We start from the raw sequence: 27,813 nt of genomic DNA, 5'->3' as shown, positions 1-27,813 counted from the left end.
AGTTTAGAAGTGGCATGTCAGCAGCTCTCCAGCCCTGGTAGGCTGCTCCCATGACTGGTCTTTAGGCTCATGCCGGGTGTGGTTGAAATTGGTAGCAGTGGGCAGCTGTTGGTACTGCTTATTTCTACTACCTGCTCTCAAGGACTGTATATGTTTGTTTAAGCTTAGGTCACATACTAGGAGAGAGCAAGGCATCCCAGGTTTTGTGGACTCCTCCTAGGCCCTCTGTCATCCTCAGTCGTTTATTCATCTAGCACACGTGTTGAGTGCTTGCTGGGCTCAGGCATTTTCCTGGGGGCTGGGTGTCCAGTGGTGTCCAGACCCAGTACGTGCCATCGTGTCCCGTGGAGCTGACATGGGCTTAGTAACCCCAGACTCATTGTATTCAGTGTGACAGCCTGTCAGCCTTTGCTTGTTTGTTCCCTTTGTAGGTTTTCTTTTATATATTAGCAGTTAAAGCGGTTGCTGTCAAATGAATTTCGACTCATGGATATCCCATGTGGTACTGAGTAGAACTGCACCTCATAGGGTTTCAAGGCTGTGACCTTGTGGAGGCAGATCACCAGGCCTTTCTTTCGAGGCATCTTTGAATGGGTTTGAACTGCCAACCTTTCAGTTATTAGTCACAGGCTTAACTGTCTGCATCACCCAGGGACTCCCTTGTATTAGCAGTACTAATTTTAAATTGTCTTTTCATCTAAGACTGTCAAAAGTTAGGCGAAGGATACCCCATAAGCATTGTAGGCTCATAGACTGTGGCAGGTTGGAAGTTATAAGACTAAGTGTCCAAAGGTTTCTTTCTAGATACTGGTGAAATACAAAATGCTGCTTGTTGTTTTGTTTTAAGTTACTCTTTTAAGCTTTCTTTTCCCTTTCATGTTAGAGCAGTCGGATGGCTTGTGCAGAAGATTGGAGAAGGCCTGCATTAGTCCCAAACCACAGAAACCATGGGATAAAGATGCCTGGGAGATTCCACGGGAGTCCATCAAGTTGATGAAGAGGCTGGGCGCTGGCCAGTTTGGAGACGTCTGGATGGGTGAGTGTGGGGCTCTCAGTGCGTCCGCCCTGGAGACGACAGCAGGAGAAAAGGGATTCAGGCCAGTTCAGTCCGTTTTCTGTCCCCACACTAAATTGGTCAGAATCGTCTCTTCTTTAGCTTCACCCTGTCCGGGAGCTGGTGTGCAGAAGTTTCACAAAACCTGTGTGCTTAGACTCTTCCCCTCCATTCTGACTTAGTAGTTCTCTTTTCGAGTTAACGCTTACACGGAGGAGGGCAGTAGGTATTTATCATGATTGTCCTGTCTACTCTCTGGTGGTTCTCTCCTCACCTGATTCTCCAACACACGCGTTAACCGCAGGAAATTTACTTCCAGCCTGGGGTAGAAAGTCTACTCGGGTTTAGGAAGCCTCACACTTATTGCAATCTGAGGGTAGCCAAGAAAGTTCTTCAAGACGCTCAAAGTTCCATTAATGGTTTTCTCTGGGGAATTCTGTGCTTATCTGTCTTTCTAACACTCTCATAGTGAATATGAATTTCTTCTGTGGTAAGAACAGAGAAACAACTTTTTTTATTTCAAGGGTCACGTTTATCTGTGGCTCTAATTAAAAATGCAGGTAGTTCTGGAAGGGGAGCTTGTTAGGTCACACACATCTTCCTGGGTCGCTGTCTCTGTGCCAGCATTGTGTGAGTGAAGGCAGACAGGATTTGACGGCTTAAGAAAACATCCGGCCCCAGCTGACCAGAAACTAAAGAGTCTCCCAGCATGTTGCAGCCAAGTGGAAATTTCACTTCCCCATCCAGAGATCTGTGAAGGAGAGATTTTTTTCCTCTACAATTTCTATGCCTGAGGTGACGGATAGCCTTGTCCACTTTCTCTAGTTGCCGCCACTTTGGCCCAAGTGTCTTTAAACATGGCAGATACTAACACAGCGTATAAGGGAGTCTGGCTGCACTGTGAATAATATACAGAATTCAGGTCAATTGTAAGAACTCCATCTCACATTCTTCATTTTGGTTGGCATCTTCCAGAACCAGTCAGCAGTACGTTTCAGGTCATTGTCTTTCCCAGCAATCATTGACGTGCGTTCTGTCTCTATGAGGATTTACCTATTCTGGTTATATCATACAAATGGAATCATGCAATATTTGTCCTTCTGTGTCTGTGTTTGTTCACTCAGCATAATGTCTTCAAGGTTCATCCATGTTATACCATGTATTAGAACTTCATTTCTCCTTATGGCAGAATAATGTTCCATTGTATGGAATTGTATAGATATAAAACATTTTGTATATCAACTTATTTGTTGATGGACATTTTGGTTGTTTCTTCCTCTTGGCTATTGTGAAGAATGCTGCAGTGAACCTTGGTGTACAAGTATCTCTTTGATTCTCTGCTCTCAGTTCTTTTGAGTCTGTACCTAGCGATGGAATTGCAATGCTATGTTTAACTTTTTGAGGAACCAACGAATTGTTACCTGCTTTTTTTTTTGGTGACTTTTTTTCCCCTCTCTCTTTTTCTTTTATTGTGATACAATATACGTAACCTACAGTTGACCATTTTAACCATTTCGAGTGTATTCAGTGGTATTAAGTGCATTCACAATGTTATATAACCATCACTACTGTCTATTTCCAGGTCATTCTAATCATTCCAAACAGATTAAACAATAACTCCCATTGCTTCCTCTCCCCAGCCCTGGTTACCTCTATTTTACTTTCTGACTCTATGAATTTATCTATTCTAGATACTTCATATAAGTAGAATACAGGCAGTCCCCAACTTACGACAGGGTCCTAGTCCAGTGACTCCATTGTAAGTCAGTTCTGACGTAAGTCGGATACCTCATTTTTTTTTTTTTTTTTATTATTGCCTTTTATTATCAGTATCTTTATAAATTGACCTTTGTGTTTGGGGGTTAGAAACATTACATATGAACTTCTTTTTTTTAGGTTTTTTTTATTGCGATTTAGGTGAAAGCATACACAGCAAATTAGTTTCTCATTAAACAGTTAAAACGCAAACTGTTTTGTGACATTGGTTGCCAACCCTGTAGTGTGACAACACGGCCCCCCTTCCTCACCGCAGTTTCCCTGTTTCCATTCGTCTGGTTTTCCTATCCCTTCCTGCCTTCTTGTCTTCGGTTTTGGGCTGGAGTCTAGTCTCATATACATGATTGGACTATGAAGTATGTCCCTCATGTGTTATTGTTGGCCCTACAGAACTGTCTAATCTTTGGCTGAAGGGTGAACCTCAGGAGTGACTTCAGTACTGAGTTAAAAGGGTGTCTGTACTCTTGGGCTTTCTCTAGTCTCTCTCAGACCAGCAAGCCTGGTCTTTTTTTTTTTTTCCTTGTGAATTTAAATTTATTCTACATTTTTCTCCCCCTCTGTCCAAGACCGTCTATTGTGATGCCTGCCAGAGCAGTTGGTGGTGGTGGCCGGGCACCTTTAGTTGTTCTGGGCCGAGTCTGGTAGAGGTTGTGGTAGTTGTGGTCCATTAGTCCTTCGGAATTGCATATAAACTTAATGATGTATTTTAACATTGTATGTAGTACATATTGCTAACGATAAGTATACAAAAAAAATAAAAGACACCTGTAAGTGCAGGTCCTCGTAACTTGAATATATTGTAGGTCTGGGACTACCTGTATACAATATATCCAGAATATATACTCTTACAACTCAATAATAACAAAACAAAAAAATAAAAATAAAAAACTGGGCAAAGGACTTTAATAGATATTTCTTCAATGAAAATATACAAATGGCCAATAAGCACATGAAAATATGCTCCTCAAAATCATTAGTTGTTAGGGAAATGCAAATCAAAACCGCAATGAGAAACCGCTTCTACTCCCACTAGATGGCCATCATGAGAAAAACAGAAAACGACAAGAGTTGGTGAGAGAATGTGGAGAAATTGGAACCCTCATTTGTTGCTGGGGTGAATGTAGAATGCTGTAGCTGTTGTGGAAAACAGTTTGGTGCTTCCTCAAAAAGTTAAACATAGAGGTATCACATGACCCAACAGTTCCATTCCTGGGTATATACCCAAAAGACTTGAAAGCAGGGATTCAAACAGATACTTATACACCAAAGTTTATTGCAGCATTATTCACAGTAGCCAAAAGGTGGGAACAACCCAATGTCTACTAACCGGTGAATGAATAAACAAAATGTGGATAGACAAAAGCATAAATAGGAATGAAGTCCTGACTCATACTGTGGCGTGGATGAACCTTGAAAACATCCTAAGTGAAATAAGCCAAACACAAAAGGACAAATAATACTACATGATTCCACTTATATCTGCTCATTTAAAAAAAAGATTTGCCTTAATCTTCCCTTTTTCCTGTGGTATTTGTATGTATTTATTGTAGTAAAATATATGATGTAAAATTTGCTATTTTAACCACGTATTAGTTTCTTAATATTTACTTTCTTTTTTAATCCACAGCAAAAGGGCAGGAATAGTATAATGAATATTATATACTCTTCACCTGCATTCACCAGTTGTTAATATTTTACTGTATTTGCTTTATTTTTACACACGTACACACACGCATGCACACATACACACTGGTTTTATAGTTGTCACTGTTGCTTGTGAAACCACTTGAGAGTAAGTTGACCCTTCATCCCTTAATACTTTTATGTGTGTGACTCTTAAGAGCAGGGCCATTGTTGTACACCATACAGTGATCACATTCAAGAATTTTATCTTTGGTACCTACTATTATCTAATGTAGAGTCTATCTTAAAATCTTCCCAGTTGTCCCAGTGGTGTCCTTGTAGCTAGCCTCCCCCGCTACACACATACCTAGGATCACATACTGCATTTAGTTGACATAGCTTTAATCTTCTATAGTCTGAACAGTATCTCAGACTATCTTCATCTTTCAGGATGTTGACATTTTGTAGAACACAGGTCAATTTTGTAGAATGTTCCCCAGTTTTGACATTTCTGATCCGTTGCTGCATTTACACATTTATGCATTAGTGGCATCTGAGTCCTTAGGTGGTGATGTGTTCTCCGTGTATCATCCATCAAGAGGCACTTGACGCCTGGGAGTTGGTCCCATTATTGGTGATGTTATGTTTGATTTTGGTGAAGGTCGCCCACCAGAGTTCTTTCTCCATTGTCGATATTACATTTTTTCCTTTTTGTGATTAATAAATAATCTGTGGAGAGATTTTTTTTAAGACTATGCAAATACCCTGTACTCCAAAAGAACATTCTCTGAACTGTTTTAGCATTAGCTGCTCATTTTGAATTCTCTTCCCTCTTCAAAGCCATGACTTCTCTAAAAAGTTGCAGTCCTTCCTATCCTCCTCCTCCACTCCCCTAAACACATCTGCCCCAACCCTACTAGCTCACTTCAGTAACCAGTGGCTTCTGCCTTCTCTCCCTGACCTCCCCCTTCAAGACTTGTCTCTCCTTTGAGAGTACTGGCAAGAAAAATATTATCATGATTGCATTTAATTGTACCCTAGGTTCCTGAGTCCATCTGAGTACTCTTTCCCTGTGGTTTATCTTGACTTTGGTGTCTTAGCCTGGGTTCTCTAGAGACACAAAACCAGTAAAGCGGATGAACATATACACAGGGAGATTTTTATGAAGGAAACAGCTCACATGATTGTAGAGGCTGGAACATCCCAAGTCTGTGAATCAGGATAGGGATTCTCCTGATTCACGTAGCCACAGGGGTTGGTGAACCGAAGATTGGCAGGCTAGAGAGCAGGGCTCTTGCTCACAGGCTGTGAAGGTTGACGAATCCCAAGATCGGTGGCCAAGACCACAAGGTTTCTACTTCATGTAGCTGCAGGGGCTGGTGAACCCAAGATTGGCAGGTAAGCTGCTAACTCAAGTCCTAGGAATCAGAGGTCAGATGACAAGAGCCAGCTGCAGGATCCAGAACAAGCCAAAAACCTTAGCAAGGCAAGCAGGAAGGAAGTAGGCAGCAGAGGGCAGAGAGATAAAGGCTGAGGGGGCAGAGCCACCACAGGCCCTGCCCCTGCTGGTACCACTCAGCAGATTCCGTTGTGGGAGCGATCGCATATCAAATTTCAACAAGAAAGCGATCATAACAGTATACAACTGCCAAAACACTGAGAATCATGGACCAGCCAAATTGACACACAATCTTAACCGTCACAAACAATAACACAAGTGAGGAGCATGCTTCTTAGTTCAGTCAAGTACAGGAGACCAAATGGGCAACACTTTCCCAAAAGTGAAGACAAGAAGGCAGGGAGGGACAGGAAAACTGGACAAATGGACACAGGGAACTCAGGGTGGAAAGGAGAAGAGTCTAAAACATGGCAGGGATTGCAACCAATGTCACAAAACAATTTGTATATAAAGTTTTGAATGAAAAACTAATTTGTGCTATAAACTTTCACCTAAAACACAATAAAATTACATAAATAAATAGAGGCACCATAGAGCCGCCTATGAAACAGAGGCTGTCTCAGAACCCAGCTTGTAGGGATGGTGTAGGGATTGGACAAGATGATGCAGGGAAAGCACCTTGTGCAGTTGACATATTTGAGGAACTGTTATTATTAAGCACTTAATTTTATTATAAAGAAAACATGGTAACATTAGAGAAAAGACTATAAAATAGAGGGGAGAGACTACCCAGAATTTCTCTACTCGACACAAGTTGTTAGTTGTTTTTTTTTTAATTAATCTATTTTGAGGTGATTGTAGATTCACATGTAGTTGTGAGAAATAATACAGAAATGAAAATATACTTCCATACAAAAACTTGCACATCAATGTTGATAACAGCGTTATTCTTAATACGCATAAAATGGAAACATACCTGTCAAATGATAAACAAAATGTGCAATGTTCATACCATGCAATGTTTTTCAGCCTAAAAAGGAATGAAATTCTGATACATGCGGCAACATGGACGACCTGGAAAACACTATGTTAAGTGAAAGAAGCGGGTCACAAAGGACCACATACTGTATAATTCCATTTATATAAAATATCTGGCACAGGCAGTTCTGTAGAGACAGAAAGTAGATTAGTGGTTGCCTAGGGAGTGTGGGTTGGATGCAAATGGGAATGACTGCTAATGAGCAAAGGGTTCTTTTGAGGGTGATGAAAATGTTCTAAAATTGATTGTGGTGATGGGTGTACAACTCTGAATATACTAAAAACCAATGAATTGTATACTTTAAATGGGTGAATGGTATGGTACATGAATTATATTCAATAAAGTTAATATGTATAAAAAGAAAACAGAAATCCCAACACCCTTTACCCAGTTTCCCTCAATGATGACATCTTGCAAAACTATAAAAAAAAACAAACCCATTGCGGTCAAGTTGATTCCAACTCATAATGACCCTATAGGACAGAGTAGAACTGCCCCACAGGGTTTCCAAGTAGCAGTTGGTGGATTCGAACTGCTGGCCTTTTGGTTAGCAGCCGAATGGTTATGCAAAACTATAGTATAATATAATTATTAGAATATTGACGTTGATAGTAGTTTGTCTTTTAATGCACTTGGCTGCGAGCCAAAAGGTTGGAGATTCAAGTCCACCCAGAGTCACCCTAGAAGAAAGACTTGCCAGTCTACTTCTAAAAAATCAGCCATTGCAAACCCTATGGAGCATAGTTCTGTGACATACATGGGGGTCTCCATGAGTTGAAACCCTTCTAGTCTTGTATTAAGGAAGAAAGAGGAGAGGAAGAGAGAGAGAAAGAAAAAGATAAAAAAAAAGAAAGAAAGAAAAGGAAATTTTTTAAAGAGAATAGAAAATTTTGACCTAGGATCTTTTGCTGTGAGTTTAGCTGTTAGAGGGGGCAGGAGGGGGCTCCTCCTCAGCTGTTGTAATAACTTTAATATGTTGAATGCATTTAACGGAGAAATACTGGGAATAAAGCCAACGGCTATCAGTGATGTTCTGTTACAACCTAGAGGTCACAGGATACCCCCTACCTCACTGTGTGTTTGTGTCTCGTTCTGACTATCCAAGAGCTGTTCAAATAACAAAGTTTGTGAAATTTAGAGCCGCTAGAGGTTAGTTTTTATTTCTCACAGGATAACCAGTTTAGCTTTTCCCTTTGATAGAAATACGAATAGCCAATTAAAATTTGTAGCACTGGTAACTAAGTAAGTAAATATTTTTGTTAAGCCCGAAGAATTAGTCAAAAAATTTTTGTTAAGCATGAGGAATTATTCATAAACTACCAGTAACATTTTATGATCTGAATTTTTTTTTTTTCCTGAAAATATAGCAAACAAACACTAGGACGTGTCCTGTTCTTTGGGGGAAAGGATGGGTGGGGGTAGAAGATGGAGGTGTTTCTGCCTCAAGCCGTTTCCTCTTGATTTGTGGCTGGGGCAACAGTTTTCCTCTGTGGATTACTGTGTTCTGAGGGAGATGACTACATGGTGGAGCTAAGTCAGATGTTTCCTCTTACCCTTTGGTCTGTGGGGCACTTTGGGGAAGAAAGGATTTTTATTTTGAATTCAGTTTTGCTTGATAAATTCTCCTTTGAACCAATTGCATTGAACTTAATCACCAGTCAACTCCAAAATCAACTGCATACCTTTTGTGGGGGCGGAGGGGACCACCCTCCATTTTCTGGTACACAGCTGATACTGCTAAGCACTTTTTAGCAAGCTGGTCACAGCTGGAATTGGAACGCCCTCATTGTCACATCAGCCTTCTTTAACTGTGGAGAAGTGGCACTCTACTAGAAATTCTTCAACACATTGAAAAGATTTTAAAATGAAATCAGTTTCCACCTATAATGATAAGACAAATCTCCATGACTAGGGGAATTAAACCTGCAGACTACTGGGGACTAATCAACAGCATGTAAGCGTGAAAACCAGCCCTGCTGTTCAGACGTCACAGCCCTTCGAGATCATTTCTGCAGAAACCGCATGACACCCTTGAGCTGTGTTGGAGACAGCTGCTGTATTCATTGTTCATCCCAAACTCCTTATCAGCGTTTTAAATGTCTTCAGCAGCTGCAATATTTCCTGATAATTTCTTTTCCGACCCTTGGAAAGTTTTTTTTTTTTTTTTCTTCCTCCTTCACCCATAATTTTGTATTATGCCAGTGAGCTCTATCACTTTTATGATGACAGGGAGAACGGGTTTGGTTTTGTTTTCTTAGCTTTTATTACTATGAAGTAGATGGAGAAGTGCATACAATACAAATATACAACTTAACAAATAATTACAAAGTAGAAACCTATGTGGTCATGGCTGAGAACACAAAGGAAAAGCTTGCCGGCACCCAGAAGCCATTGCATCCCTAATCAACCACAGCCTGTCCTATCCCCAAGAGGAAATGGCTCTTCTGACTTTGGTGATAATCCAAACCGAAAACCAAACCCATCACCGTCAAGTTGATTCCAACTCCTAGCAACCCCATAGGGTTTCCAAGCTGTAAATCTCTGCTAAAACAGACTGCCACACCCTTCTCCTGTGGAGCGGCTGGTGGTTTCAAAGCCCCAACCCTTTGGTCAAGCACTTTAACTGCTGCACCACCAGGGCACCTTTGGTAATAATATCCTGGCTTTTTTTTTTTTTTAATAGTTTCACTTCTGATTGCATTCCCAAACAATATAGTTTAATTTTGCCTACTTTTGAACTTTATATAAAGCAGTCAAGCCAAATGCACTCTTTTGTGTCTTGCCTCTTCTGCTCAGCATTACATTTGTGAGATCTTCTCGTGCTTTGGAGCATGACTTAGTTCATTCATCTGCCTTGCTGTGTAGCATTGTGTTGTATAAGCATGCAAAGAGTGCAGACCTGCCCATTCACTTCACTAATCGTTGATGGAATTGGAGTTGTTCCCAGTTTTTTGGCTATTGTCAACGATGCTACAGTGAACATTGTGCGTGGATCATGGCGCGAGGGTACATGAGTTTCTCTACGAGGAATAGCTAGGAGTGGATTTGCTGGGTCATAAGGTATATAAATCTTCAACTCTACCAAATACTGCCACGTTATTTTCCAAAGTGATTGTCCCGGTTTAGACTCTCACCAGCAATGTATGAGAGTTTTCAGCATTCCATTTCCTAACCAACAGCATTGTACCCTGAAGGATATGGGCCCCAGAGCAACACAGCCCAAGTGTGGTCACTCAGGATAAGTGCACTTGAAAGAAGGCTGCTCTGTCAACATCCTTCTAGGACTTTTGGGATACTGTTAGAGGCAGGAAGTTTAAAACTGAATTTCAGTGATGCTTAGAAAAAGGGGTGCTGGTGGCACAGTGCTTGGTTGCTAACCGAAAGGTGGCTTGGTCGAACCCACCAGCCACTCTTTGGGAGAAATGTCTGGCAGTCTGTTTCTGTAAAGATTACAGCTTTGGAAACCCTGTGGGGCAGTTCTACTCTGTCCTATAGGGTTGCTATGAGTCGGAATCAACTCGATGGAAACAGGTTTTTTTGCCCCAGCTTCCAACCAAGGACAGGTCTCTCACCAGCGCTTGATATTGTCAGACTTTTTTTTGTCATGTTGTGTGGTGGCTTCTCCTGTGGCTTCATTTGTATTTCTCTACCTATAAGATTGAGTGCCTTTCACATGTTTATTATTAGTCATTTGGATTTCTTCTTTTTGAAATGCCCACTCAAGCCTATTTTTTAATTCATTTGTAGGAATCCTTTATATATTCTGAATACTATTCCTTTGTCAGGTATATGTATCCCACAGAGTGTATTTTCTTGCTATGCCTTCATTCTAACCATAGATACACTTATGTGATTGAGGATCTATTTATAAACTTAAAAAAACAGAGTCCTCTTGATTCAAATCTAACATTAAAGAGCTTTTGTTGGTGTGGTTTATTTCAAAGTTAATTACTCTCAAGAGTTACAGAAAAGGACTTTTTTTTTTTTGATTATGCATTTAGATTGCAAATCAACTTAATATATTTATGATTCCATTATTGTGTGCAGGTTTTGGCTTTTAAAAGGGCCTAGGGCATTTCTGCCAGCTTTCTATTACTACTGTCGTCTCCATATGTTCTAACACTGATTTTGTACCATGCTCTTCATTGTTCTGTAGGACACTGCAAGCTACCACTAAGTACAAACCAAAGTGGAATATATAAGGAAGTAAAAGTTCTTTTTTTTTTCTTTGTACTTTAGGTGAAAGCTTACAGCTCAAGTTGGTTTGTCATACAAAAATTTATACACACATCATTACGTGACCCTAGTTGCTCTCCCTATAATGTAACAGTACACACCCCCTTTCAGCCCCTGATTTCCCGTGTCCATTCAACCAGCTCCTACCCCTTTCTGCCTTCTCATCTCGCCTCCGGACGGGAGCTTCCTATTTAGTGTTGTGTATCTACTTGAATTAAGATGCACACTGTTCATGACTGTCGTTTTATGTCTTATAGTCTAGTCTATTCTTTGTCTGAAGAGTTGGCTTCGGGAATGTTTTTAGTTCTGACTTAACAGAGAGTCCGGGGGCCGTGTCTTCTGGATTTCCTCCAGTCTCAGACCATTAAGTCTGATTTTTTACTAGAATTTGAGTCCTGCACCCCACTTTTCTCCTCCTCTGTCAGGGACTTTCTGTTGTGTTCCGTGTCAGGGTGGTCCTTGGTGGTAGCCAGGTACCATCTCGTTCTTCTGGTCTCAGGCTGATGGAGTCTCTGGCTTAGATGGCCCATTTTGTCTCTTGGGCTCATATTTTCCTTGTGTCTTTGGTGTTCTTCATTCTCATTTGCTCCAGGTGGGTTGGGACCAATTGATGCATCTTAGATGGCCGCTCACTAGCTTTTAAGACCCCAGACGCCACTCACCAAAGTGGAATGCGGAACATTTTCTTAATAAACTTTGTTATGCCAATTGCCCAAATGTCCTCTGAAAGCATGGTCCCCAGGCCCCTACCCCTGCTACACTATCCCTCGAAGTGGTTGGATGTGTTCAGGAAACTTCTTAGCTTTTGATTTAGTCCAGTGGCGCTGACTTCCCTTGTATTATGTGTTGTCCTTCCCTTCACCTAAAATAATTTTTGACTATTATCTAGTTAGTGGGGCCCCCTTTCTCTCCCTCCCTGCCCTTGTAACCATCAAAGAATGTTTTCTTCTCTGTTTAAACCTTTTCTTGAACTGTTATAATAGTGGTCTCATACAATATTTGTCCTTTTGCAACTGTTGAATTTCGCTCAGCATAATGCTTTCCAGATTCAACCAAGTTATGAGATGTGTTGCACATTCATCATTGTTCTTTATCATTGCGTAGTATTCCATTGTGTGAATATACAATAACTTGTTTATCCGTTCATCCGTTGATGGGCACCTAAGTTGTTTCCATCTTTTTACTATTGTGAACAGTGCTGCAGTGAACGTGGGTGTGCATATATCTATTCCTGTGACGGCTGTTAGTTCTCTAGGATCTATTCCAAGGAGTGGGATTGCTGGATCGTGTGGTGGTTCTATTTCTAGCTTTTTAAGGAAGCGCCAAATCAATTTCCAAAGTGCTTCTACCATTTTACATTCCCACCAGTAGTGTATAAGTATTCCACTCTCTCCACAACGTCTCCAGCATTTATTATCTTGTGTCTTTTGGATTAATGCTAGCCTTCTTGGGGTGAGATGGTATCTCATTGTAATTTTATTTGCATTTCTCTAATGGCTAATAATCATGAGCATTTCCTCAAGTGTCTGTTAGCCACCTGAATGTCTTCTTTGGTGAAGTGCCTGTTCATATCCTTTGTCCATTTTTTTCATTGGGTTATATGCCTTTTTGTGGTTGAAGTTTTGCAGTATCTTGTAGATTTTAGAGATTAGACCTGATCAGATATTTCATAGCCAAAATTTTTTTCCCGGTCTGTAGGTTGTCTTTTTACACTTTTAGTAAAGTCTTTGGGTGAGCATAAGTGTTTGATTTTTAGGAGTTATCTAGTTTCTCTTCTGGTGTTTGTGCATTGTTAGTTACGTTTTGTATTCTGTTTATGCCATACATTAAGGCTCCTAGCATTGTCCCTATTTTTTCTTCCATAATCTTTATCATTTTAGATTTTATATTTAGGTCTTTGATCCATTTTGAGTTTGTTTTTGTGCATGGTGTGAGGTATGGGTCTGGTTTCATTTTTTGCAGCTGGATATCCAGTTACGGCAGCACTATTTGTTAAAGAGACTGTCTTTTCCCCATTTAACAGACTTTGGGCCTTTGTCAAATACTAGCTGCTCATAGGTGGATGAATTTACATCTGGAATCTCAGTTCTGTTTCCTTGGTCTGTGTATCTGTTGTTGTACCAGTACCAGGCTGTTTTGACTACCATGGCGGTACGATAGGTTCTAAAGTCAGGTTGTGTGAGGCCTCTCACTTTGTTCTTCTTCAGTAATGCTTTACTTATCTGGGGCCTCTTCCCTTTCCATGTGAAGTTGGTAATTTGTTTCTCCATCTCATTAAAAAATGCTGTTGGAATTTGGATTGGGATTGCATTGTATCTGTAGATCGCTTTGGGTAGAATTGACATTCTCACAATATTGAGTCTTCCCATCCATGAGCAAGGTATGTTCTTCCACTTACGTAGGACTCTCTTGGTTTCTTGCAGTAGTGTCTTCTAGTTTTCTTTATATGGGTCTTTTACGTCTCTGGTTAGATTTATTCCTAAGTGTTTTATCTTCTTGGGGACTATGATAAATCGTATTGATTTGATGACTTCCTCTTTAAAGTTCTCTTCGTTGGTGTAGAGCAATGCAACTGATTTTTGTATGTTGTGTCCTGATACTCTGCTGAACTCTTCTATTAGTTTCAGTAGTTTTCTTGAGAATTCTTTAGGGTTTTCTGTGTATAAGATCATGTCATCTGCAAATAGAGCTACTTTTGTTTCTTCCATACCAATCTGGGGAAACCCTGGTGGCATAGTGGTTGAGTGCAACGGCTGCTAACCAAAAGGTCTGCAGTTCAGATCCTCCAGGCGCTCCTTGGAAACTCTATGGGGCAGTTCTGCTCTGACCTATAGGGTCACTGTGAGTCGGAATCGACTCGACGGTAGTGTTTTTGGTTTTTTACCAATCTGGATGCGCTTTATGTCTTTTTCTAGCCTAATTGCTCTGGCTATGACCTCCAGCACAGTGTTGAATAAAAGTGGGGATAGAGGGCATCCCTGTTGGGTTCCCGTTCTCAAGGGGAATGCTTTCAGACTGTCTCCATTTGGGATGATGTTGGCTGTTGGCTTTGTGTAAATGCCCTTTATAATGTCTGGGAATTTTCCTTCTATTCCTATTTTGCTGAGAGTTTTTATCATGAATTGGGTGTTGGACTTTGTCAAATGCCTTTTCTACATCAATTGATAAGATCATGTGGTTCTTGTCTTTTATTTATGTGATGGATTACATTGATTGTTTTTCTAATGTTGAAGCATTCCTGCGTACCTGGTATGAATCCCACTTGGTTATGGTGAATTATTTTTTTTGATATGTTGTTGAATTCTATTGGCTAGAATTTTGTTGAGGAATTTTCCATCTATATTGATGAGGGGTATAGGTCTATAATTTTCTTTTTTGCAGTGTCATTACCTGGTTTTGGTATCAGGGTTATGCTGGCTTCATAGAATGAGTTTGGGAGGATTCCATCCTTTTCTGTGCTCTGAAATACCTTTAGTAATAGTGGCGTTAACTCTTCACTGAAAGTTTGATAGAACTGTTCGTTGAAGCTGTCAGGGCCAGGACTTTTTTTGGTGGGGGGAGTTTTTTAATTACCTTTTCAGTCTCTTCTTTTTTTATGAGTTTATTTAGTTGTTCTACATCTGTTTGTGTTAGTTTAGGTAGGTAGTGTGTTCCTAGGAATTTTTCCATTTCCTCTAGTTTTTCAAATTTGTTGGAGTACAGTTTTTCATAATTTCTGTTAAGATTCTTTTAATTTTAGTTGGGTCTGTTGTAATATTGCCCATCTTTATTCAGGTTATTTGCTTCCTCTCCTGTTTGTCTTTTGTCAGTTTGGCCGGTGGTTTATTGATTTTGTTGATCTTTTCAAAGAACCAGCTTTTGGTCTTGTTAACTCTTTCAGTTGTTTTTCTGTTTTCTATTTTATTTAATTCTGCTCTCGTTTTTATTATTTCCTCTCTTCTGGTGCCCGAGGGCTTCTTTTGCTGCTCTCTTTCTAGTTGTTCAAGTTATAGGGTTAATGTTTTGATTTAGGCCCTTGCTCCTTTTTGGATGTGTGCATTTATTGCTATAAATTGACCTCTGAGCACTGCTTTTGCTGTGTCCCAAAGGTTCTGGTAGAATGTGTTTTCATTCTCATTTGATCTAGTGGATTTCTTTTTTCCATCCTTCCTTTCTTCTGTAACCCAGTAGTTTTTGTTCAGTTGCCATGTATTTTTTTCCCTTGCTTTTTTTGTTATTGATTTCTACTTTTATAGCTTTATGTTCAGACAAGATGTTTTGTAATATTTCAGTGTTTTGGATCTGTAAGATTTGTGGCCTAATATGAGGTCTATTCTGGAGAATGTTGCACGTGCCTTAGGAAAAAAAATGCAGTTGGCTGCTGTTGGGTGGAGTATTCTGTATATGTCTTTGAGATCAAGTTGGTTGATTGTGGAATTTAGATCTTCCGTGTCTGTCGAGCTTCTTTCTGGATATTCTGCCCTTCACTGAAAGTGATATGTTGAAGACTCCTACTATTATTGTGGAGCTGTCTATCTCTCTTTTCAATGCCATTAGAGTTTGTTTTATGTATTTTGGAGCCCTGTCATTGGGTGCATAAATATTTATTATGGTTATGTCTTCCTGGTGTATTGACCCTTTAAGCATTATATAGCATCCTCTTTATCCTTTGTGGTGAGTTTTGCTTTAAAGTCTATTTTGTCTGAAATTGATATTGCCACTCTTGCTCTTTTTTGATTGTTGTTTGCTTGATATATTTTTTTCTATCCTTTGAGTTTTAGTTTGTTTGCATCTTTAAGTCTAAGGTGTTTCTCTTGTAGGCATCATATGTATGGATTGTATTGTTTTATTCATTCTGCCACTCTTTGTTTATTGGTTTACTTAGTCCATTTACATTTAGCGTAATTATTGATAGGTATGATTTTAGTTAGTGCTGTCATTTTGATGTATCTTTCTGTGTTTTGTTGACAGTTTCTTTGTTCCACTTAATTTTCTGTGCTGAGTCATATTTCTTTATGTTGTTGTTTTTTTTCTTTTTTATTGGTGTTGATTTTGTACTTGTTGTGTCTTTATGTTTTTCTTGTTTTTTATTTTGATATGTAGGCTTGTTAGTGTCCTTTGTGGTTACCTTAATATTTACTCCTATTTTTCTAAGTTTAAACCAATCTTTTATTTCTTTATTTCTCCTTGACTTCCTCTCCATATGAAGGATCTGTGACTACATATTGCAGTCCCTCTTTTTTGTTTTAATGTCATCATCTTTTATATATCGATGTCTCTTTTTCCCTATTCTCAGTGTTTTAGCTTTGATTTATTCTTGTGACTTCTGTATCTGGGTTGATATCTGGTTGCTCTGTCCTGTGTTCTAGTCTTGGGTTGTTATCTGATATTATTGATTTTCTAACCTGGGGACTCTCTTTAGTATTTCTTGTAATTTTCATTTGATTTTTATAAATTCCCTAAACTTCTGTTTATCTGGAAATGCCCTAAATTTGCCATCATAGTTGAGAGACAGTTTTGCTGGATAAGTAATTCTTGGCTGGCATTTTTTTTTCCTTCAATGCTTTGTATATGTCATCCCATTGCCTTCTTGCCTGCATCATTTCTGCTGAGTAGTCAGAGTTTAGTCTTACTGACTCTCCTTTGTAGATGACATTCCTTCTATCCCTAGCTGCTCTTAAAATTCTCTCTTTATCTTTGGTTTTGGCAAGTTTGATTATAATATGTCTCGGTGACGTTCTTTTGGGGTCTACCTTGTGTAGGGTTCAATGAGCTTCTTGGATAGATATCTTCTCATCTTTCATAATATCAGGGAAGGTTTCTGCTGAGAAATCTTCAAGAATTCTGTCTGTATTTTCTGTTATCTTCCCCCGCCCCCCCCATTCTGGTACTCCTATCACTCATAGGTTATTCCTCTTGATAGAGTCCCACATAATTCTTAGGGTTTCTTCATTTTTTTTTTAATTCTTTTATGTGATTTTTCATCAAATAAGTTGATGTCAGGTGCTTTATCTTCAGTCTCACTAGTTCTGATTTCTGTTGCCTCAATTCTGTGCCTATGACTTTATGTCGAGTTGTCTGATTCTGAAATTTTATTGTTAATCTTTTGGATTGCTGTTTGCTGTCTCTCTGTGGATTCTTGCAGCCTGTTAAACTTGTTATTATGCTCTTGCATAGCCTTCTTAAGTTCCTCTGTTAACTTTGTCCGTGTGTTTCTTGGCTTGTTCTGCATTTTGCCTGATCTCCTTCCTGATCTCTTCAAGAGTTCTGCACATTAGTCTTTTGAATTCGACCTTCAGTAATTTCAAGAATTTATATTCCTCTGGAAGGTTTCTTGAATCTTTGTTTTGTTAGCTTGCTGAAGCCATCATGATCTGCCTGTTTATGTGATTTGATATTGTCTGTTGTCTTTGAGCCACTGATAAGTTACTATGTTTATTTATTTTATGTTTGCTTATTGTGTCCTATCTTCTAGTATTGTTTTGTTTTGATATGGCCAAATAGGCTGGTCGTGTCAGCTAGTGTGATTATTGGTGTTTTTGAAGCTCTCACATCCTGTCTCTAGGTAGCTAGAGCTGTTACTAGGTATGTGAGCCCAAGAGTCCATTTACTTTTCTTCTATGGATTCAGCTCAGGTGTCCAGGTCATCGGTCAACAAGTGTGTGGTGGAGGCTGTCACCTACAGTCCTAGATGGGCAGGGGTGATTGGAATAGGCACAGGTATCTGGCTGCAGTAGGGAGTCATGTGCTGATCAAGGCAGGGGGCTGACAACCGTCCCTAAGTGTCTGTGAGGAAAGTGTATCCCTGTTCTCTAGAGCACATAGGTAGGTGGCTTTTGCAGCCAGACTGTGGGCACCGAATGCTGTTGGCTGTAAGGACTGTAAGTCTCCACTTATTCTTGGATCCCTGTCATGGGTGGCTCAGTGGAGTGAGTGGAGCCTCTGGTCCTCAGGCCCCTGATGTGGTTAGGTGAAGACCCCGCTTAATGGACAGGGCAGTGTCAAATGTCACAAATCTGCCACTCCCCATTACAGCAGATACAGATGGAAATAGACTTCAGGTATATACCCTGTTATACTGTGCTAATGAGGGCCTATGCTGTTGAAACAGGCCCAAACGGGTCTATGCAGGGGTGAAAGCATTCAAAGTCCATAGACCCCTTATGCCTGTGCCTAGACAAAGGAGCTGTGCCTGCCCTGAGTTTCCAGCTTAGGGGAGCTGGCAGATTATTTTCTCTTTTTGTTAATTTGTTCTGTCTCCAAAGCCGGGAAAATGACTCAGGACACGCAGTGGATCCTACTTTTGGCCCAGGGAGTACAGCAATCACTGAAGCCAGATAAGGACCAGAGCAGAGTGGGGAGGGGACAGGTAAATGGGACAGAGGTACTTCCCAAAAAGGGGGGGAGGGAATTGATCGCACTGTAGGTTAGACATTTGTACTGATCTTTCACTGATTGAGTGTCGTTTCTTGCTGGTAATGGAGGCTTGAGCAGGCTCTGTACTGCTCGGTCTCTCCTGGTGTGGAAAACGTGTCCTGAGCACCACTGCTTGCCTCACTGTGTGCACCAGCTGATCCAGCCTGCAGGGTGCCAGTGCCAGCCAGGTCAATCTGGCAACTCCTTGCTGCTTCTGAACCATCCCTCCCTACCCCTGCCTCTCAGTCCAGTTCCTCAACTTTGTCTTTGATGTTCAGGGTTTCTAGATTGTCATATATAATTGATTCACTTTTTGGGAGAGTCTTTATTGTAAGAGGGACCACAGGAAGCATCTGACTACTCTACCATCTTGGCCGTGCCTCAGACCAGAAGGAAAAGTTTTAATAGAGAAATCAGAAGAAAAGTCATTAAGGTTGAATTTGCTGCAAACTAATAATTTTTCTTGCCCATTATAGAAATAAAAACATATTTTTTTTCTTTTTTAATAATTCCTTTTGGAAAAAAGGATACACACTTATTCACAAGTTTAACCAAAATAGCAAAGCATAAAAGAAAGTAAAAATCACCCTAAAATATACCACCTAGAGGTAATCATCCTTGGCATTTCCCCGAGCACACTTCCAGGCATCTGTCTATGTGTAACATACAGATAATTACGTGACCTAGAAAAGGGGAGTGTACATTTGCGTATCTCTATTTCTAAGCATTTGCATTATTCTTTGAGCAGGTACAACACACCAGGTAGAGGTAGCCTACAGGGAGAGGCATGTGGTTCCATCAGCTTGCCCCTCCACCCACCTTTTTTCCTGCACTTCTAAGAGCAGCGGGGCAACAGAGAGGAAAGGAAAGGAGAGAGTGATCATTTCTGTTCCTGCTCAGCCAAATCATTTGAGAAAAAGGCTTTGCCAGGAGAACATCAGGCTTAGAAATAAGTACTTCATTGAGGCTGCTCCCTGAAAAGTAGTGTCTTGGGGGAAATCTATTAGTCTCTCCTGAAATCTGCTTCCTGGGTCTTTAATTCCATGGTGAGTGAAAACGTATGTGAAATCATGTCCTGCGGTGAAGAACTTGTGGACAAGCAGAGGTTGAAAAAGTTAAGCAGGGTTTTCAGGAAAGAACGTCTCGGAGGCCTTAGATGGGAGCGTGGATATTGAGCCTTCTGGGGCGGAGACAGCATGAGGCTTCCCCAGCCTCTCAAACACCATATGCTTCTTCATGGAGAATCATCCAAATCTGTTCTCTTGGAAAACTTTGAGAAATGCTTATTCTACTAGCTTAAAGTCAGTAACTATAAGTAATGGATACTTTTCTAATATACACTTCAAAAAAATAACAATCCTGAAATTTGGTAAATAGTTAAAGGTATAGTGAACAAAGGAGCCCCTGTGGCACAAACAGTTATCATGCTCAGTGGCTAACTGAAAGGTTGGAATTTCGAGTCTACCCAGAGGCACCTGGGAATAAAGTCTTGATGATTTACTTGAGAAAAGCCAGCCATTGAAAACCTTATGGTGCATAGTTCTCCTCTGGCCGACATGGGGTTACCATGAGTTGGAATCGACAGCTTGGCAACTGATTGTTTTTTTTTTTTAATGGTAAACAAAATTTAGATTACCCATAAGCGCACCATTGGAGATAGTCAGAATTCATATTTTGGTGTATATTCTTCCAGACCATAGTCTATATGTATGTTTTAGATATAAAATATGCTTATATCTTTAAGTGGGAATTATTATGTGTGTGTATGTTTGGGATTATATATAGAGTTTTTGGTTTGGGTTTTTGTTTTTTGGTCTTGGATAAATAATATTTCATTAATAAGAAGAAAATTTTTATCTCCACGATGGAATGTAAATACAATTTTTTTTAACTCTTTTTCTTAAAATCTTTTGATTTTGGAATAATTTTAGATTTTTACAAAAATGTTGTAAGGATGGAGCCTGGGTGGCACAGTGGTTAAGAGCTGGGCTGCTAACTAAAAGGTCAGCAGTTTGAATCCATCCCTCCTTGGAAACCCAGTAGGGCAGTTCTACTCTGTCCCATAGGGTCGCTATGAGTTGGAATAGACTTGATGGCAATGGATTTTTGGTTGTAAAGATAGTTCAGAGAATTCCCGTACGCACTTCAGAAGCTTCCCTTGATGTTAGCTGATCATCAAATTTATATAATAATGTTTCTATCTAGAAAGTTTTCTTGGAATTCTGCATCTACAAAGTGAGGTTTTCAGATGCCATTCTGTTTGATGAAGCAGGCCCTGCTTTTTTCCCCCCAGGTTACTATAATAACAGCACTAAAGTAGCTGTGAAAACCCTGAAGCCGGGCACCATGTCAGTGCAGGCCTTCCTGGAGGAAGCGAACCTCATGAAGACACTGCAGCATGACAAACTGGTGCGACTCTATGCCGTGGTCACCAAGGAGGAGCCCATCTACATCATCACAGAGTACATGGCCAAAGGTGAGCACGCTGCGGGCCGCCATGGCCGTGTAAGACCGAACGGTCAAGTAGTTAAATGAACAGAGAATAGGCAAGTGGTTGTAATTTTAAAACAACATACTCTTGGCTGAAAAATTAGAAAATACAGGAAAACAAGCATTTTCATAATTTACTCAGCAGAAGTAACCAGTGTAATAAAATTGATACATAGGCTTCCAGTTTTCCGTGCATTTGTTTGCATATACACATTTGCCCTGAAAGTAGCACCTAGTACGTAGTGCCCAAAGCCATTGCCGTCAAGTCAATTCCCACTCATAGCGACCCTACAGGACGGAGTAGAACTGCCCCATGGGGTTTCCAGGGAGTGGCTGGTGAATTCAAACTGCCAACCTTTTGGTTACCAGCCGTAGCTCTTAACTACTACGCCACCAGAGCTCTGCCAGTACATAGTAGGTGCTCATAAATATTGGTTGAATAAAAGAATATATATTTCAAATAAGACTATTTTTGTTATATAGTTAGTGAATTCCCAGAAATATCCAAATATTCAGAGTGTCACTTTAAAATGTTCCTATTTTTAAAACTTGAGGTTAAATTCCCTTGTACTCATGGAATCACTATTTTAGAAGAGGTTTTAAGCAGTCATCTTTCCTCCCGTTCTAATCAACATCAGATAAGTGGGATGTGAATCACTGCCCTTCTTCCTTTGTCCACCTTCAGTCCAGGAAAATGGTAAGAAGCTAGTATATGATTTTTATAAAGGAGTCTTCAGAAAGAGGGAGGAAAGAAGAAAATGATTTTTTTTTACGGAGATTTTATTTTATTTATTTATTTTTTGTTGTGCTTTAAGTGAAAGTTTACAATTCAAGTCAGGTTCTCATACAAAAATTTATATACACATTGTTATGTGACCCTAGTTGCTGTCTTTATAATGTGACAGCACACTCCTCCTCCCCACCCTGTATTCTCTGTGTCCGTTCAACCAGCTCCTGTCCCCTTCTGCCTTCTCATCTCCCCTCCAGACAGGAGCTGCCCACACAGTCTCATATGTCTACTAGAGCTAAGAAGCACACTCCTCCCTAGTATCATTTTATGTTTTATAGTCCAGTCTAATCTTTTTCTGAGGAGTTGGCCTCAGGAATGGTTTTAAGTCTGGGTTAACAGAGAGTCCAGGGGCCATGACCTCTGGGGTCCCTCCAGGCTCAGTCAGACCATTAAGTCTGGTCTTTTTACAAGAATTTGAGGTCTGCATCCCACTTTTCTTCTGTCCCATCAGGGATTCTCTGTTGTGTTCCCTGTTAGGGGAGTGATTGGTGGTAGCCAGAAAACCTTTTTTTTTTTTTTTTATTTCCAGAATTAAAAATTATCTCATGCGTAATGGAGGTTATACTGTGATGTCATAACTGAAAAGGTTACATAGAGACATTTTCTTATTTAATATCTGTTACTGGCTTAGGTTGCTCTCGCCCAGAAGCCAGGCCCAGGGGCTGATGCTTTGTAGGGGTTTAGTAAATATTAGTTGAATTAATTAGTTACTGTTATTTTTAATCATAAGTGTAAATATGAGTTTCTCCTGTTGACAACAACTAAGGTATACTGAGCCCTCCTCAGGATTCTTCTCCCTTTTAACCTTGGCAACAGTCTGAGAGGTAAGCACAATGGTTCCCATGTCATGGACCAGATAGCCTCACATTTATCAAGCACTTATGCCTGCCAGGCACCAACATGCCTAAATCCATCGCCCAATTCCATCCTCACAGTAACTCTGGTAGAGGTACTAGGGCGTGCCCACCTAGGAAAAGCCTGACACGTAGAGGAGGTCAGTAACTTGTCTCAGGCCACACTTAAGGTTGGTACTTTACATTCTGGGGAAAGGGGCAGAGTAGAGTGTTTTGCTTCAGAGAAGAAGCCACGAGGAAGTGTTTGTTGGCACAGCCCCTCTTAGGTGCGTGTCACTTCTTCCCAGCCCAGTTCCTTCGTCAGTTGCTCATTCTGCACCTACTGCAGGTGCCGGGTTCTGTTGCTATGAACAGATAGCAGTGAGCCTTAGCACAGTGCCTGCTGTAGACGGGACCTCAAAGAGAACTGCTGGGTTTCTATTCTAGGGGAGCCCCTAAAGATCAGGCGTTGCAGTAAGTATATCAGAGTGGCAGGTACAAAGTGCTCTGAAAAGCATTGCTTTCAGACACCTATAGGAGAAAAGTCATATCCAACACCACCCTTTCTTACTTGGAGCACACGAACTGCTTTTCAAAGGTAACAGGCAAAAGGGGACTGGCTTTGACCAACCTTAGGAAAAGCTTCTGTAGCCGTGCAGCACTGCAGAGCCAATCAGTTTTATAGATCCCTCACTCCCACCCTGGTAGCAATGGGTGGTGCAATGGTTAAGCACTCAGCTGCTAACCAAAACATTGGAGGTTTGAGCCTACCCAGAGGTACCTCAGAAGAAAGGCTTGGCTATCTACTTCCAAAAAATCAGCTATGGAAAACCCTGTGGAGCACAGCTCTACTCTGACACACATGGGTTGCTGTGAGTCAACTCAGCTCGACCGCAACTAGTAGTAGTGATGATCATTTCAATTTTGTTTCGGGTTTTCCCCTTTATGTGTGAACTCCACTAACTTGTTCTAACTCTACACACAGGCAGTTTGCTGGATTTCCTGAAGAGCGATGAAGGTGGCAAAGTCCTGCTTCCAAAGCTAATTGACTTTTCTGCTCAGGTGATGTATGGAAAACCCATGTGGGCTCTGAGTAGCGAGGACCTCCTCGCCTCAAGTTCATGATGAAATTATTGTTTGGGGAAAAGGCTTTTCCTTGGGGTGTTTCCCAGTAGCAGCTATGAGAAAAAAGTGTTGAGAAGTCCCCTCCCTCGGAAGACAGTGACGGGAGTTTCATAGGAAATATGGTACATGGAACTAGTTGTGACTGAAATGTCATCTTCTATAAGACCAGTTAACCTCTCTATTTATCATATCCATCTCCCCACAAGTGACAGGGTAAACGGAGCAGATTTGGTCACTTTGCTGGGCATTTTAGAAACGGAATTTCATGCAGTTTGAACTCCAGTTGCCTTCAAGTTGACCCCAACTCATGGTAACCCAATGTGTATCATTGTAGAGCTGTGCTCTGTAGGATTTTTAGTGACTCATTTTCCAAAGTGCCTCTGCACGTTGACCACTTGCAGCACCCAGGGACTCTGGTTTAAGTACAGTACTTTTAAAATGATGCATAAACCCATTAAAAAAAAACCTGTTACTGTCAAGCCGATTCTAGCTCATAGCGACCCTATAGGACAGAGTAGAACTGCCCCAGAGAGTTTCCAAGGAATGGCTGGTAGGTTTGAACTGCTGACCTTTTGGTTAGCAGCCGAACTCTTAAACACTATGCCACCAGGGCTCCTAAGTGATGCACCCGTGGTATTTTTGTCCCTAATCTGATCTACTGATGCTTGTAAGCTACCAGTGTTCTTGAAAACAGAGGAACTGTATTCCTTCCCTTCTTTACCCCTTCACACTCCTTCTTGTTTTGGATATTTCATTAAGATTCTGAGAAATATTCATTCATAATAGTTCCAGTATCTGCCTAGGAGTTGCAAATTTGTTTACTTTGGAATCACACCTTTCCTGATGTATATTTAAGAGCAGAGGCAAGTTGCCTAGAAACACAGTGATATGCTTGGTGTATCAAGGAAATGTACATTTGGATAGTGCCAGCTATTGACTTTTAATAGTTTTAGTATATCCTTGATCACATTCAGTAATTCGATTGTTCTATTTCTCCGTATTGGCCGTGGGTCATTCCTATTGGGAAGGCCACCATAAAGCCCAACATAGCACAAGAGAATTCTGGAAGTTCTAGGAAAGGGTGGTCTTGGTGATCTTCATTTCTTACTCCCCTTTCTTCCCTCATACCCTCTTTTTGTTGGGAAATTGATAAGGTTTTCTTGGGAATATGAGATCAGAGGGATGAATTAGCACACAGGTAAAATACTTCAGGTGAGATAGGGTCGGAGCGTGCCATCTGGAATCTAGTACTGTGTTGCAAGCAGGAGTTAACATCTGAGCATTGGATTTATGTCCTGGCTGAACCACTCAGTCACTGTACCACTTTCAGGAAGTCCTTTTCCTCTTTGCATATAAAATGGGCATGGTAACTCCTATTTCAAGGAGGTGTTGTTGAGGGTCAAGTCAGACGAGCTAGCATGTGCAAACACACTTCAGAGTCAGTTGGTAGAAGCTGGAAAAACCCTCAGGAGTTGGCCTCCATCACCCCAATGACAGTGTGCGATGACCTTCTGCTCAGCACACACCTCACGCACCACAGCTTGGTGAGCTTAGTAGGTTCCTTACCTGTGAAGGAGATTCAGATGTGACCAGAGCTCTAGTATCTAACATGGAAAGACTATTCATCTCCCCATGAGTCATAGGGAAAATGCAGTGGAACTGACTGCTTTGCTGGTCAGAAGCTGTTTCAATTACTGTGGTTGGTTGGAATGTGGGGAAAGGGCCCAGCCACCCTGCCTTTTTCACCTTTTCCTCAACCTCTGCGAGCTGACCCCTGAGGGACTCCCTGAGACCCCAAGAGCTCCAGATCACGGTGTGAAAATGGGGAGAGATGGCGTGGATGGGTGCAGCCATATATACTGTGTGGGCAGTGGTCAGGAAGTGGGGAAAGCTGGCATCTGGTAAACTTGTGTCTTAGTCATCTAGTGCTGCTATAACTGAAATACCACAAGTGGATGGCTTTCACAGTCAGGTAGGCTACAAGTCCAAATTCAGGGCGTCAGCTCCAGGGGAAGGCTTTCTCTCTCTCTCTGCTTTGGAGGAAGGTCCTCGTCATCAGTCTTCCTTTGGTCTGGGAGCATCTCAGTGCAGGAACCTCAGGTCCAAAGGATGCACTCTGCTCCCAGCGCTGCTTCTTGGTGGTTTGAGGTTCCCATATCTCTCTGCATGGTCCTCTCTTTTATATCTCAGAAGAGATTGGCTCAAGTCACTAATCTTTTAGACCTCATCAGTATAACTGCCAGTAATCCATCTCATCACATCATAGTGATAGGATTTATAACACATAGGGAAATCATATCAGAAGATAAAATGGTAGACAATCATACAAGGGAATTGTGACCTAGCCAAGCTGACAGATATTTTGGGGGGACATGATTCAATCCATGACAACTCGTATCACACTTGGCACATATCACTGGGGCTGTCCTTGGGGTGGAGATTTAAGCATCCCCTATCGGGTGCAGGACTGGAGGAGTATAGTGAGGTTTGGGACATCTGCCCCTCAGGAGAGGAAGGGGGCAACAGAGATATGGAAGGTGGGACACAGGGCCAGCAGGGCCTGACTCAGAGGAGAGACTGCGTGGTTGAAGCTGTTCCAGTTGGTCTGAATGTCTGATCTGTGCCTCAGATTCTAGAAGTGACACACATCAGGATATGCACCATACCTGGAGAAGGACTTTATTTTGACTCAGGGGTTTTTTGTATTTGACTTTTCATAGTTTATTATCTTAGTTATTTAGTGCCACTATTTTTTTTATAACAGAAATACCACAAGTGGATGACTTTAGCAAACAGAAGTTTGTTCTCTCACAGTCTAGGAGGCTAGAAGTTTGAATTTAGGGTGCCAGCGTCAGGGGAAGGCTTCCTCTCTCTGTCGGCTCTGGGAAAAGGTCCTTGTCCAGCACAGGCACCCTGGTTCCAAAGGACATGCACTCCTGGCTCTTTTTGCTTGGTAGTGTGAGGTCCCCTTGTCTCTCTGCTCACTTCTCTCTTTTATGTCTCAAAAGAGATTGACTCAAGATACAGTCTAATCTTGTAAATGGAGTCCTGCATCATTAACATAACTGCCTCTAATCCTGCCTCATTAACGTCATAGAGGTAGGATTTAGAACACATAGGAGAATGACCTCAGATGACAAAATGGTGGGCAACCACACAATACTGGAAATCATGGCCTAGCCAAGCTGACACACGTTTTTTTTGGGAGACACAATTCAATCCATAACACTTATCTCATAAAACATTATTGTGTCGTTGTCAGAGTTTTTAAGGTTCAAATCAAGGCCTGTGTATCTATTCTTTTTTTTTAAGTGTGACTTAAAACTGCACACATTTATTCATTTATTCTTTCATAGTTCTGGAGACCAGAAGTCTAAAATCGGTTTCACTGGCCAAAACCAAGCTGTCAGCAGGGCTGTCTTCCCTCTAGAGGCTCCAGGGGAGAGTCTGTTTCCCTGCGTTTTCCAGCTTCTGGAGGCTGTATAGCTATTCTTTAATATTTAATAATTTAACTTTGAAAATTACAAGTAGGTAACTTTTTTCTAACTTAGGAGTTGGAAAAAATTGCTTTCTAACCATTTGTAGCCTTAGCTTGAGAGAGCCTGGCATTGACCCTGACTTTCACATTATAGGTTCAGCTAGCTTCAGTTGTCTCCCTGAAGCTGGGCAGGGCCTGGGTCCTTGGTAACAGTAGGGGCCTAGGCAGTGCAGGCTGCCACCGCCGGTCCCTGTCCGAGCCTGCTCCCTAAGCCCAGTCGTTGTCCACCTGACTGAGGCTCCTCTCCTTGCAGTGGCCCCTCCGTAGAGCTGGTAGAACATCTGGTTTACGTGCTTTCCTGGAACAGTGTCAGCAGGAGAGTCAGCAGGTCAGCAGCATCCATGAAGTCCCGGAGTACTAATTCACTTGTGTTTAAGATGTCAAGCCATTTCCATCTGAGTTCATCTTTGTTCACAGCTCAAACCTTACCAGACTCTTCTGCAGCTCTTCCTTCAGGGTGAAGCTCATGAGGCTACCTGCTGCCCTGCCCTTGGTTATTCCTTGTTTCATTTGCT

General features: G+C 41.2%; 1 protein-coding gene across 5 annotated transcripts in view; it reads left to right on the top strand.

Moving 5' to 3' along the window:
* The window catches only part of LYN (LYN proto-oncogene, Src family tyrosine kinase), a 176,365-nt gene that overhangs the window by 90,274 nt on the left and 58,278 nt on the right, over positions 1 to 27,813 (top strand). For all 5 annotated transcript variants that reach the window (XM_049860090.1, XM_049860085.1, XM_049860088.1 and 2 more), the window contains exons 8-10: positions 884 to 1,036; positions 20,816 to 20,998; positions 23,621 to 23,697. In XM_049860090.1, coding sequence (XP_049716047.1) covers positions 884 to 1,036; positions 20,816 to 20,998; positions 23,621 to 23,697 — 413 coding nt within the window. The remainder of the gene's footprint in view (positions 1 to 883; positions 1,037 to 20,815; positions 20,999 to 23,620; positions 23,698 to 27,813) is intronic.

The sequence above is a fragment of the Elephas maximus genome, chromosome 19, assembly GCF_024166365.1.
Source record: "Elephas maximus indicus isolate mEleMax1 chromosome 19, mEleMax1 primary haplotype, whole genome shotgun sequence".
Classification (NCBI taxonomy): domain Eukaryota; kingdom Metazoa; phylum Chordata; class Mammalia; order Proboscidea; family Elephantidae; genus Elephas; species Elephas maximus.
Note: the sequence above shows the minus strand (reverse complement) of the source record. Positions and strands in the feature narration are given on the sequence as shown.